The following is a 14,683-nucleotide window of genomic DNA, read 5'->3' on the forward strand; positions in this document are numbered from 1 at the left end:
ACTAGGTAGTCTGCATATTTAGATTGTTGATACAAATATAAATCCACTGATAAATTATGATATATTTTTATATATTATTTTTTAATTAAGCTTCCCCGCAGTATATAAAGTAATTAAAATTAGCTCTACCTTTACCAGCTGCAGCATTAAAGTGCTGAACACATTAATGCATTAATAAAAAGTTCAATAACACCATATGTATGGCTCTGAAATGGGCCATTCTGCATAGTGAGTACTTTTACTTTTGCTACTTTAACTATATTTTGACAGCTATTCTTCTGCTCTTTTACTTAAGTAAGATTTTGAATGCTCGTAACAAAGTATTTTTTGTCTACAGTTATATTGCTACTTTTAATAGAGTGAAAGATCTGATTACTTTGTCTTCCACTGAATACATCCATCCTACCTCTGTTTTAATTGCTATTTATTGCATATAATTCATTTATCCACAACACATTCTGTGAGTGTAAATATATTTATGTGAATTTTGAATATTTTTTTCATTTGAGCTTTTCCAAATAAGGACTTCACAATTCACGAAAAATGAATGAAAAAAAGGAAAAAAAATGAATTACATAAAGTAGAACTTGACTGTTGAGCTGATGTGACTAGTGTAATCTACAAAGCTTTTTGAATATTCATTCTATCAAAGTGTTGCCAAATTTCTGAACGCGAGTGAGTAAACTAGGAAGAATTTCACGGGTCAGTGAGTCACGTCTTCCCAGTTTTGCACAACTCACACACACACAAAATGCTTCTGACTGACTCTTGCTCCTCAAGGCCAGCGAAACTATAAAAGTATGAAAACAGAAATTAAGAAGCGATTTGGCTGTTGATTCATCAGTTAAAAGCAGAACATGAGGCACATTAATGAGTAGTTCACTCGGCAGTGAGGGGGTCAGGGGTCTTCATGTGGGCCAGTTATACTGAGACATTTAACAACAGAACAAGCTGACCTCTGGCGCTGCGGAGGAAACTGGCTTCGAGTTTCTGGGAAAAGCTCTCATGTCCTGCCAGTCTAAACATGAGGGCTAGGACAGGGAGGCTGCGTGGGAGAGCAACAGCTGCTTTTCACATATCTCCATGTCTTCCACACAGCAGGGACATGTTTCACACCCCTGAGAGAGAGAGCCTGTTACTCTCCATAATCTGTCCGAGCTGAATGGAAACAAGTAATTGAGGCTGCTCGAGAGTGGGAGGTGACGGAAAGATTGATTAATAGTGACAAGTGGAATCACAGAAATATTCTTATGGGGACTCATAGTGTGCCTGCTATTTATTGTCTGTGGCGCCAATATAATAGTCATATACTATTTCTGCTGGGGTGTAGAGCGTGTCTGTAGTGCTAAATATTGAATTTGGAGCACTGTTATCACGCTTTATGCTAGATTTACTTCCCATGGTATGCTATGGTTACTATAGCATCGTCTTGGGAATGCATGCTGCATTATATTTTAAAATTTGCAGCCATATGTGTACAGTATCATTCATAACACTAAGAAAATAACTGCCGCTTTCTCTTTTCAGTTTTTTGACATTTATTGGAGCATGCCTGAAGCGAGAAAGTCTTTCGTATTTCACTACAGAAAAACAGCTATCTCAAATATTATGGTAACACTTTATAATAATGAGCATTAGTAAGTCATTTATAAGACATGAACAAATTAATACAACCGTGTAAATGATTAGTTAATACTATGTTAACGCTTCAGAAATGTGTTGTAAGTCATCCATAAATGTTTAGTTCACTATGAAACGTTCATGAACAAATCATTAGTAAATGATAACTTCATGATTTGTTGATATATTATAAATGATTTAGTAACAGTCATTACTAGGTCATTTGTGTAGTGATGAACAAATCATGAAAATCATGAAAAAATCATGAAAAAACATAAATAAACCTTTGTAAATTGGTGGTTAACATAATATCAACATCACAAATTTGTTGTAAGTCATCTATAAATGAGGTTAATTATGACAGATTCATGTAGAAATCATTAGTGAATGTGGTAACACTTTACAATATGAGTACAACAATTAACATTAGTTAGGGTTAGTTAATGCCGTAATGGTTAATTAACTGTTAGTTAATGATTATTATGGCATTCACTAATGTACTAATAATTAATATGTCATGATGAATGACATACTAATTATTACTAAGTCATTCATAATATATAACAAATCATTACATTATCCTTTACTAATGATTTGTTTATAAATACTTCACAGTTAATTAATCATTTATGGATGAACAGTTTTGTGATATGTGATAAGTTAATCGGTCTAACTAGTCACTTACAAAGGTGTATTTTTGTTTTAATCATTAACTAATGTCTTATAAATGACTTACTATTATTTGTTATTAAAAAGTGTTGCCATAAACGGTTACACTCCCACTGCTAACAACAGAGGTGTGACCTACTCTGGATGTTGGGGCTGTAGGGGTCTTCGATCCTGATGGCTGGGTCCAACACTCTGTAGATCACCTGAGCAAGGCGGTTCACACACATTTTAGTTAGAAATTCATTTTCACATCAATAATCATGGATTTCAAAACAACACAATGGATATGGTGATCATCAAGCATATCAAGCAAAAATGAACATATAATATTTCATGTGGAGTTTTATTAGTAATGAAAATTGTAGTTTAAGATGCTACTGTACGTCTGAATGTGATTCAACGTTTTTCGGTTCAGCCGCTCTCTCACCTCTCCCTCGGTGGACGGCTCGATGTCAGAGTAGCGTGACTCACAGATGACGTCGTCAACTTTCCGCAAAGGGCCCTGGGAGACACCGGGGAAGGCAGTGGCGCAGTCGTAGGCGAAGTAGCGGTAGACCTGCCAGGTACGTCCGAAGTCAGCTGACCGTTCAATCAGCAAGGCGGCCGGACGGAAGGTCTGGAGGACACGCATGAAGGAGATGTGGAGACCAGAGAAGTGAATCAAAAACGATTAAACTGACGTTCTTCAGCATGGAAGTTAAAAGAACCAACATTTTGTAACATGTGCTGGCAAAGTCCACTTTCTAAAGCAGAATAACATTGACCAAAGATCTACAACATGTAGAGTAGTAGCAGTAGCAGTAAATGAAATAGTATTTATTTTTATTTTTTTAATCTGACCTTGAATGTCATGATAAGGTGAGTGAAATGAAACTCTGCCTCCAGATCCAACTGGACATCGACATCCGACTTCCCTACAGTGAGAGAAAGAGAAAGAGAGGCTTGCATGAGGCCAGCACCATCTGTTAATTATTGTCATTCAATAATTCATAAACTGGTGCACTCTAATTCCATCTATGCCATCAAATGGTGACAGATAGAGATTCATCATAGCACTAAGTGAAGTAGCAGCCATGCTTTTTGGCTCGAGGAATGGCATCCTGACAGGAAAAGGCATTCAGCCTTGGCAGGAGAGAAGTGAAGAGCATGTTGGGAAAGCCCACACACTTCCTGAGTCGGAGAGCACCAGCCTCTCTGAAGGGCCACTTTACTCCGAGGACCACAATTCACCTACTGCCTTGTTCTCTCTCTCTCTGTGTGTGTGTGTGTGTGTGTGTGTGTGTGTTGTGTTCATTCGTTCAAAGCCAGGAGGATTTTCCCGTTCTGGCAGGTTAATATATAAAAGCTGCACAACACGAATTTTACACTTTACAACTTCTCGCTCCACATCCCAAAATTAACTTTCAAACTGATGATCTGATGACACACTAAAACATCGCTCAAAGCAAAAAGCTCTGTGTGTCTCTGACACAGACACAGAAAAGAGCAGAAAAAAGGGTTTGAAGTGTTTTGATGCCGACTTTATGATATTTCGCATAAACACACGGGTTTGCACACATGCACAGTCACTGGGAAATCACCTTTATTACATCTAAAAACCAGAGAGAGAGAGAGAGAGGTTGTGTGTGCGTGTGTGTGTGTGTGTGTGAGTGTGAGTGTGAGTGTGTGGCACATCGTGTTGATATCACTTCCCTGAGGCATGTTAGCAAACCAGAGTTGGAGAAGTGCAGGTGAAAATTACTGTAGTCAAATGCAGATTTAAACTTTTTCGACTTTGGAAGTTTTTTAAATTACATTTCTTATTTTGTATACAATTATGCATCTGCAGGCCTTATAAACATTTGGACAAGCTACAATTTCAGGAGACTCCAACACACACACACACACACACACACACAAGCACATACTCTTTCACATGAGCAAGTACACACCAACACACACAGGCGCCATCATCCACAAATCAACAGCACGCTGGATGAGTGAGATGCAGGAAGGAAATGAATGAAATGAATGAATGAAAAATGAATGAAAAGAAAAAGGAGGAAGGGGTGCGACACACTTTGAGCAGGTGAAAAGAGAGAGGGACAAATCAGAGAGGGAGAGGAGAGAGAGGAATCCAAATGAGACTTTTCCATTACAAATAATATCAGCCTGGCTAATGGAGCAACTGGGCAGCCAGTGAGACATACTCAAATGTAATGGAAAAGACACACACACACACAGGCACACACACACACACACACACACACACACACACACACACACACCTGTTCCACTGAACTAAATTTAACCAGCACACACTTGGGCTGTGTAATACCAACGTTCATGCGCAATCCCAGGAAATGACCCTGCAATTAATAATCGGTCCTGTGCACAACATGCGTGCAGGACAAACAGCCGACTGTGCTCCACGTCGAACACAGCTCACGCCGCCACGAAAACCAAGGCAACGCCATAGAGATGCCATGGAAACGCAATGGCAACCATGAGTAAAAATAGTCGCTACTTCCTGTCCCCCACTTCTTCGTCTTCTTCTTCGTCTCTTTCCCTCTCTCTGTTCTATTCTGGGTCCGGCGGTGCTGAGCGGTGCTGTCATCAACAGCGCTCCATTACAGCCTTGTCTCCATCTGGCTTCAGTGAACAGCTTGTACAGTCAGTCATTGTGATGGAGAGCCGTATCGCTGGAAATACATCAATAACACTTTGTCTCCCTCTGCTTCTCTTTAGCACAGGCTCTCACTCATTTCTTTACTTGACTCTCCCATTTACCCTGCAAACCCCCAAACCCCCCCCCCCCTCTCTGTTGAGGTGCCAGAGTAGTGCCTACTCTGTTATTAGGCCCTTCCACAGCTGTAGCTGGGCAGAAGATGGTAGCCAGTGTGTGTGTGTGTGTGCTTGTAAGTGCATGTGTGTGTGTGCACTTTTTGTTACTTTGAAGGTTCTCCAGAGCTACCAGTGGCTTGATGTTGTTGGTTTCACATTAAGGTCCTCCTCTCCCAGCAGCCTCTTTTCCACGCCATCAAACACTCTCTTATTTCCTAACTCTTTTCTGCCTCCCGCCTTCTAATTATATAATATTCCATATCTTCTCCTCTCTTCTCCTCTCTCATCCCTTCCCTTCACTCCTCTCTATCTCTCCAGCCCTCAGTTGCTCTCTCTCTCTCCCTCAAATATTAATAGCGCTAACTAACATTAGACTTGTAATTCCTCAGCCTATGGGTTGCGTGTGTGTGTGGTCACACCACAGGGAGCTGTAAGCACAGGCCATACTAGGTTTGTCACGTTGCCAGCGGCAGAGTTACAGGACAGAAATTAGAACATATGATCAGTTTCTTATTTATTATTGAGCAGTTTGGAGCAGTTATTCTTAGCCAAACTCTGTAACGGGCACAGTAAGGCTCGCTGAAAGCTTGCTACAGTTTGTGCTGCCACTGAAGTGAAAGCTTAGTACATATTTAGTTTATGTTCCATATGTTTTACACTAAAAACTCATACCTCAGACTAACATTAAGCTACCACATATATATTATATTTACACCTCAATGAAATGTATAATATCTATGTGGTTTGTGTTGTGTGCAGCACCTACAGATCCAGACCACGTCAGTATACTTAAGAACACTAGATGGCGATGTTGAACAAGATCCGTAAACTTAGCCAAAAAGGAAAACGAAATGTTTATGAACTTTGCTGCAAGAATAGCTGCGTGTGCAAAACTTTAGAAGACATGTAAAAGGAAGATGAAGAGCTGATGCTGCTGATGTTGAATGCATGAAATCACATGACTATGACTTGTATTATTAAAACATGGATTTTTTATGCATTTTCTAATTTGCCGATGAATCTTTATGCAATGCCAAAACTTCACGGCGAGCTCATAAAGTGGGGCATAATGTAATTTATTTTAGTTTTAAGCATATGTTGTCTATGCATGCATAAAAAATGCAGCACGTGCAGCATCACCATGAAGAAACAATAACACATTCTTTCATATGAAATGAATAAACTTCCATTGCATTAAGTGTGATCCTAGCACTGCAAATCTACTGAATCATACCTTGACGGTATGAAAACATAGCTAGGTGGGATTGTTTTTAGCATCATTTTACAATTTATTGTGATGAAACTGAGCACTGTGAGTGAACTGTACACATAAAAAATGAATTGTATGTGCAAGGAGAACTATGTCAAGGACCACAACAGCTTCTCACCATTCTCTGACTGCCACCAGGACTTCTTGCGGTGGGGCTTGAATGTGGTGATGACATTCTCGATGCGGTGATTGATGGTGTTGTAGACGGGGTCGTATGGCCGTCTCGAGTCACAATAGAAACACTTCTTCTCATCCTGCAGCCGGACAGGGAAGGGTCAAGGGTCAGGTTCAGAGGTGAAAGCATTAAGAGGTCAATGAGAGAACAACCATGGAGAGATAGATGTTGGAACCAAACGAGCACACTTTCATCCTCAAGCATTCACACACTGAAGATAGGGAGAGGACCGTTTTTGTCCAAACACAGTTACGCACACCCCACACTGACCTGCAGATGACTGACGATGCAGTAGGACTCTTTCTTCCTCATACCGCATGTGGACGAGGCCTTCAGGTTCTTCTCTCGTCCAACCAGCAGGTCGCCTGTTGCTGGGTAACAGCTGCCATGGGCACAGCCATGGGCATGGTCAGGTTCCTGGGCAACAGCAGCAGCCAGGGCTAGAGGAAGAGAAGCAGGAAGTTGACTGCAGAGAACAGGAAGTAGCAAATTGGCAGTGCACCCAAATAGAAAAGGTCCATTAGCTAGCACTGGGAAAAACATCTTAATCTCATTAGCCCTCTTCATGCCCCACAAAGAGGGACAAGACGATGAACTAATCAGTTCCTAAAGAGGCAGGAAATTGGTCTAAGCGAAGGAAACCATTTCAGTCAAGGGTTAAATCTTTGGGTCTTTATGACTGAAACAGCCAGAAAAGAGGGCTGATCTGACACCAGACTGTGCCTTAAGTGTTACTGAAATTCATATGATCCAACCAGTGAATGCAAATCAGTACTGCTGAAGTCTGCTGTACTTTGGGATGCAACTAAGCCACTTTTTTCATACCTGCTGATACCAATACAAAACCTCAGATACTGACAGAGTAATGATCTGATCCATTACCCTCATTTAACAGAGCCATGTAGACTGTTAGTTTTGTGTCACTGGAGAAAATAATTGATAAATAAAAAGGCCCTTTCTACAACCATTTGAGAAATCTGTGTTTGCCAAAATACAGAAAAGACCCATTTGCTTTTCCTTCTGACATGTTACTCAGAGTTTATGGTATCAGATATTAATCTGATATGAGATTGAGAAAATTGTCTGATACAATACTGGCTGATACTAGCCTAGTACCAGCGCCAATACTGACACTAAAATCTGAGCATCAAGGGGTAAGTTCATGTCAGCTATGAAACTCCACCTACTGCAACTTTACACAACTCCAGCAACCATCCCATGTATTCACTAAAGATTTGTACACCATTGCCACAGATGAGACTGTTGAGAATCTGATTAAACATGGTTCAAAATGACAAATGGGTTGCAAGACACATTAAAGCCCAAGTCAGTAAGATCCCCACGCCCCATCTATAGAAACTTCATACAGGTCAGGGCTTGTTATTGGGCTATAGCCACCAACCCCCTGCAACCAGACAGCTACTGCTTGATGAAGAGCAGTTTTGTGTTGAAACAACATCCAGCAGGAGGGGGATTATCTCCGGGTTGTCCTGCAGGTTAACAGGCTGGGCTGTCTGCAGGGGGCCATAAGGCTGAACTGACAAGAGGCCCCAGTTCCAAGTTAAATCTGGAAGCTAACACCCCAGGTTCAGAGGCCAGCTAGGACAGAAGAATTCTGTAAGTAATTAAGCAACCGTGTTACCATCAAAACCAAATCCTCCAGTTCAAGGTGATCCAATAAATATCTAACAGAAAGCCAAAGTGCGGAATTTCACTGCTAAGTTTTTATATTTGTTTTCAACAGAGTAACTGGACATCAGGTCAAAATGCTGTGGTGTGCATCCAACCAAAGACAAAGCAGTTCTGACAATGAGGAGGTAGGGAAAAGTGTACAGTAGAGAGCAGATCAGTTTGTGTGTGTGTGTGTGTGTGTGTGTGTGTGTGTGTGTGTGTGTGTGTGTGTGTCAAGGCCAGCCTATCTTCATGATACTTGAGCCACAGTGTGACTGAATAGCTGTGCTATGTGTAGGAGTTGGAGAATAAACCTTATAAACCTTCATGACGACCAGCAGCCGGCATACATTCCACTAGACATCCTGAGGTAGGTTCCTCCTCCTCTTACATGCCTGTGGGACGTGTGTGTATGTGTGTGTGTGTGTGAACAGTAAAGCACTGGTATGAGGAGAGTGCAGACCCTGGGGTCTTGCTGTCAGTCTGTCTACAACAGGTGCTTCTAATCCATATATTGTATATATTCTATGGGGCAACATGTACCAGCACCAGCTCTATAAAAAATACTCCTACAAAATGGACCCAAATAAATCAAGCTTAAAATAGGACATCTGGGTTTACTGTCATATCACCAAGAAAAAAAGATATGATATTAAAGGATCACCTTGCATTGCATTCACATTAGGTTGTACACGTTGACCACTGGGAGCTGCCCAGTAAAACTATGGTCTCCTTGTGTCGGCCACCGAGCTCCACTGGAGCAGTTAGCAGATAAGGAGGAGGACAGCATTTCTCATTCACTCTCCCCGCCCAGATTTCCAAAGCTCATCCAGGGAATCACACTGGTGACCTTCCATATAAGGCCATTTCTGTATATGGACAATTTTACCAACTTTTATGACTTTTGTTAATCCCCCTTCCTGCTGAACAGACTGAAATGCCTGTCTTGGCTGTCTCAAAATGTTCCCCCATGTAACTTTGGAATAGAAATGCATCTTTGAAGACCTAAATTACAACTTGTGCTTTCAGAAGCCATCAGCATGCAGACCCTTGGCCTATGATCCCTGACAAAGACATTCTGCACGTCTCACAAATTGCTCTGAGTGCAGCACTAATTCTAGATTAGCCCTCCAGCACGGAGATCCTGGGGCAATTCAAACCCTCGGAATAAAAAAAAAAAAAAAAAAAAAACATAAACCACAGTTGCTGTGAAATAGGAATTTGACATGGTAGTAAAAGACTGCACTAACTTCTTTCTCAAATGTATGGCAAGCAACATGACGTGTTGAGTCAGCCAATTCTACCCATTGCTGCAACGCATGGTCATTTGTTGCATAGAAAAATGAGACGGTACAGAAGGGGTGAGGCAAAAAAGACCCACTTGTAGATTCCCATCCAAACTGTCCATTTTTAGATCTCTGAACCAAATATTAGTATCTAGTCTGTATTTTTGTCAGCCTGCCATGATGTCTTCTCCATAATTGGGTGTCTCAGCTGTCAACAGACTGTACAGCTTCATAACTTTCTAATGCTGACAAGCATGAAAAGAGACGGGTCGCTGTTCTCTGCCAATACCTGGATGTCTTCTGTGTGTCAATACGTAATGACTATGACAGAGAGACAGTGCATTGTGGGAGCCTAAGGGCTGACAGCATATCAGGCCAGCTGTAAGATTGTGAGCTTTCTGGGAACAGTGCAGAGGAAGTTTTCACAGGGACACAACACACACACACACACGCCTACACAGACACAAACCTGACACACACTATGGAGGAAACCTGTGTTTTCCTGGCATCTGGACAAGTCTCACAGCGGTGCCAGCCAAGTTAGCGAGTAGGCATCTAGGCAACAAGCAGGCAGGCAAGCAACTACAGCAGGCGAGCCTCCCCAAACACAAAATACATACACATACTCACTCACTTAAATATATATAGATATATGTGTGTGTGTGCATGCCAAAGCACATACCAGCATGTGCACATAGGTATGCAACATAGTGGCTAGCTAAACCTGAAGTTACTGTCAAATGAGCAATGCCTTTTTCAACGTGTTAACTAATTATCCATGTTAGAATATTCACCAAATGCCAAAGATATCATTCATTCATTCATTGGTAATTTTCTATAAAAATCGCTTTACTTCTATATCCTGGAAAACAGTGGATCTTCAATGGTGTTGACATGCAGAACCAACAGGCGCGAACAATTATTTCAACCAATAAAACGTCACATTTTTAAAGAACCATGCCCAGGTAAACGAAATGTATATGAACTTATTGTAGTATTTTGTGTTAGCTTAGCACACAGACTTGAAGTCTATTAGAGTAATTAGCCAGAGTGAAAAAATACACCTTACAACAACTCTGAAGCTGTCTTACTTACACAGTGTCTCATTCTGGAGTACCTACTTTAAAAACTTTGGATTTACACTGACTTTTGTGGCTTTTACCTGACATGCTAACATACAAACCAAGAAAAATATACACTCATAACCATACATAGCAATTTTCCAGTATTTGCATGCATTAAATATATGCTGACTAAGTAGACCGACAGGCTTTAGTTGAACTACAGAGTGACTGTGTGGACTGTCATGCCTTCGCCATTATCAGCATGGAGTGGCTGACATAATGAGCGGTGATAAAACTAGTCTGAGGCTGTTTCCTTATCCTTTATCTGTCTCTACGAGAGAGAAAGAGAGAGAGACAGACAGAGTGAGCGTGAAAAAAAAAAAAAAAAACACAAACAGAGCGGGACAGATGGATGGGGTGAGAGGGTGCGAGGGAAGAGGTTTGACAACCAAAGACGGGCGAGACAGAGAGAAAGAAAGTGTGGGTGAGACAGAGGGAGAAAGAAGTGCTGTAACACTGTACAGAGCCTTTGTCAGAGACAGTGAGAAAACCCATCCAGCCGCAACTTGATATCTTTTGGACACTGCTGGCACGCATTCAAAGGTGTGTATGTGTGTGTGTGTGTGTGTGTGTGTGTGTGTGAGGGGTGAAAAAGGAGGAGGGATTCACGTCTGATGTATCATATAATCACCGGGTTTCTCGGCATCTTTTATCTGTGTGTTGTGAGTCTGTGTGTGTTTGTCTGTGCAGATCTTTCGCTGAAGCTGCACAGGCTTTACAAACGGAGCTGACATCACCACAGTCTGCTCACAGCAACGCTATTCAGCCCATATATCAAACTGCATACTACTTATAACCTGTGCACAGTGATATAATTATATGTATTTTCACATAAATTTAGCTTGGCGCCCTAAAAAAATAAAACATCCTAAAAAAAACATCCTAATATAACTGACATTAAATATTTGTTATTACCATGTATACAGTGGATTTAAATGACAAGCGTTTTTATGAGCTTACAGGTGAGCAAACCATTCTCAAAGTGCAAAAGTAAAGTGAGTTTAAATGAGTTTACAGTCAATTACATCCTTCCTGTGCACTGAGAGCGAAGTTTTGAATCGTGAGACACTATTTTTTTGTTGTTTTCTGTTCATCTTCCATGTCACTTCTATTGTCATCTGCAGCATCTGAAGCCAGCTACTTACATTACACTGACACCCCAGGGATTACTGTGACCCTGAAGGAGAAGCGGCTTTACAGTGGATGGACAGACTTCGGGGATTTAGCTAACACTCTCCTCTAGAGCAGCAAGGTTTCAAAAAATGTGAGCACCATCATATGGTTAGCTGTGATAAGTAATAAAATAAACCGCCTGAACAGGATTTATCCCAGGCATGAATGCAAAGGCGGCTAAGTTGCAGAAGAGGAGAAGCTGCACATCATGATGGATCTCTTGTTAGTATCAGACAAATAGGTTTGACAGGGTGACATCAGAGCACTCGCGGGTGGAATAGCTGACAGCGATCAGACTGCTGCTCGATGGAAACCAGGGAAGGAAGCAGAGGGATGAGGAGGGACAGAAGGAATGAGGAAGAGATAACAGCGGACGATGACATCTGCCATTTGGTGTGTACGTGTATCCAAAGCACAGTATAGTACCATGGGCATATACGTGGTTAATATGGGCAGCTGTCAAACAAATCAAGTCAACCAAAAAAAAAAAAAAAAAAACAAGCACTGATAGATCTGCTGTCTCCTGCTAAAATTTGTCCGTGAACGCACCGCACAGACTACAGCTGATGGTCAACATGCAGGTAGTCTCAAAACAGTAAATCGGAAACTTTAGGATTGCAGAAAGACAGAGAAACAAACTAGCCCTTCATTTTCACACCACTCGTAATCTAAATTATACAAATCAGAAATACGGTATGTCTGATGAGAGGCTGCAGCAGGCATTTGTGCTGTCAGCCTGAAGGTCTTTTGAACATGGAAGATTGGTTTGCCACAACTGTCTCTCTCCGGTTCATAGCTGAACACAACTTGATTTTCTTGTTTGTTTGTTTTTTCTCATACCCTAATTTGCTCAACAGCCAATCAGAGAACTGTCCAATGCCATGTCAATATCAGCTGGGATGCTGCAGGGGAAAGCCAACAAGGGCTGGTGGTACGGGACACACTGTGCAAGCTACAGGAAAACTTCAGCCACCGATGGCCCAATACAGCCTGACAAGAGCCGAGGTGTGTCAGAGTCTATATAGCGCCACACTCCACTAACGGAGTATGATGAGCGGGTCTGAAGCTATCCAACTGAGGTAGAGGAGGGTGGGGCTGACGATGCACCTCCTCTAGCAGGGAAAAAAGTAGCATATTGCAGCTTTAAGGACAGAACCGAGTGTGGACGATCGACCCGCAGCCTCTGCCTTGTTCTCCTTCTCTTTCTTAGCCATAAATGGAGACGCAGGCAGGAATGCAGGCTGACAGCTGAGGATAGAGAAAGAGGTGGTTGGGTGTGTGAGGGGGGGGTCTCTCAGCTCACAAAGCACTGCTGTTCAACCAGCCATTAGCCTGAAACACCAGTATTGTAGTCCTGCACCATAGAGCGATATTATTCAGCTTTCTTGGCTTTTCGCACCCACGCACAACATACTGGTATTATTGAGCTGCTCTCGGTTTTGCATTCCTCACAATACCTGTATACCGTGAGGAGTGCTTTTCCTTGCAAAGCCACAGTAGGAAGCGTGCTGTTTGGGCAGCCGGGGCAGGTGACAGGCTGGCTGCTGTTAACCTATTCTAAGCTAACAGCACAAGACACATGATATCATTATGGTCTTGTCAGGGGACAGTGAAATCTGACTCGAAGCCAGCAGGCCACTGCACATGAAGCCGCGCTGTAATTGTAAATGGCAGCGATAGAGATTTCAGAGGCTCCGCCAGCCTCTCCGCCCCCCCTCCCCCAGGTGAGCTGGGCTTTTTATTCCTGGCTTTCATCCCTGCCTTTGATTCCCTCTCTGCTTTCAACTAGTCTCAATAAAGAGCAAATACAGTACGCACTTAACTCTTTTCAAAGGCTACGGCAGCCCACTGTCTGGCTGCCTCAGTCACCAGCATGTGACAGAATTAACAATCTTCTCTCATCTCCTCTAAAATAGAGTTCAATGCATGTGATGTGAACCAAAAATACATTTCATGATCAGACAAGCAGGGAAACAATGGTCACCAAACTGGTAGTATTCTGTAGGGATTTCCATATATGTCAAATAATGTCCCATATTGGACACCTATATATGAAAACATATTTTGCACAACCAATATAAGATTTGAGTGCTGATACCCAGCTGGTTATAGCTGAAATTTTGCACTGATTGCTTCTATTTTCATTCAATTTTCATGCCCCAAAAATCAGAAGTATGCATTGGACTTGGAGATCTGTCAGTCAATACCCACAGAGTAACTAACTTTATCTGGCATTTCCCAGTTGAGTGAGTTCTGTGTGATGTGTATGTGTGTGTGTGTGTGTGTGTGTGTGTGTGTGTGTGTGTGTGTGTTTGTGACATCAACACGACACATTCCACCAGGACTGACAGGAGGGGATGGAGGCCAGACGCCGTTTGCTGTCACGCATCTATGGAGGTAAACAATGAGGGCAATTACTAAGACAAACAAACACACATGGGCAAGCAAGACACACACACACACACACACACACAAACACACTACTCATCTACTCAGACATTAATGGCTAAGAGGGTGACAAAGAAGAATACAGAGACTACTTTAACAGTTTTTCCGTAAACAAAATGCAATGCCAAGAATATTATGATGACAGCATGGCGAGATCCAACAGCAGCTTGCTTACAGCAGGGAGCAGACTAGAATAGCTTCGCTTTAAGACAGGCGAATGGCACTGCATACCTGACCTGAGTGAGTGTGGGACTAGAGGGCGGCATGGATATGTTTAGCACTAGACATCAGACAGCTACTTTAAAAGCCCGGGCAGAGAAAAGTCAACAGCCCTTTATTTTTAACTCCTCCAAGCTAATTAGTTTACATTCTCTCTCTCTCTCCCTCTCTCTGTCCTCTCTTTGCTCAGTGCTTGCTTGATGGA

At 42.0% G+C, this 14,683-nt stretch overlaps 1 protein-coding gene across 1 annotated transcript in view; it reads right to left on the minus strand.

Moving 5' to 3' along the window:
• Nucleotides 1-14,683, minus strand: part of lamb2 (laminin, beta 2 (laminin S)) — a 47,440-nt gene that overhangs the window by 23,777 nt on the left and 8,980 nt on the right. Inside the window, exons 3-7 of the mRNA XM_030056385.1 lie at nucleotides 6,828-6,997; nucleotides 6,501-6,636; nucleotides 3,130-3,203; nucleotides 2,717-2,905; nucleotides 2,429-2,492 (exon numbers count right to left, since the gene is read on the minus strand). Of these exons, the coding sequence (XP_029912245.1) occupies nucleotides 2,429-2,492; nucleotides 2,717-2,905; nucleotides 3,130-3,203; nucleotides 6,501-6,636; nucleotides 6,828-6,997 (633 nt within the window). The remainder of the gene's footprint in view (nucleotides 1-2,428; nucleotides 2,493-2,716; nucleotides 2,906-3,129; nucleotides 3,204-6,500; nucleotides 6,637-6,827; nucleotides 6,998-14,683) is intronic.

Source organism: Myripristis murdjan, chromosome 7 (genome assembly GCF_902150065.1).
Source record: "Myripristis murdjan chromosome 7, fMyrMur1.1, whole genome shotgun sequence".
NCBI lineage: Eukaryota > Metazoa > Chordata > Actinopteri > Holocentriformes > Holocentridae > Myripristis > Myripristis murdjan.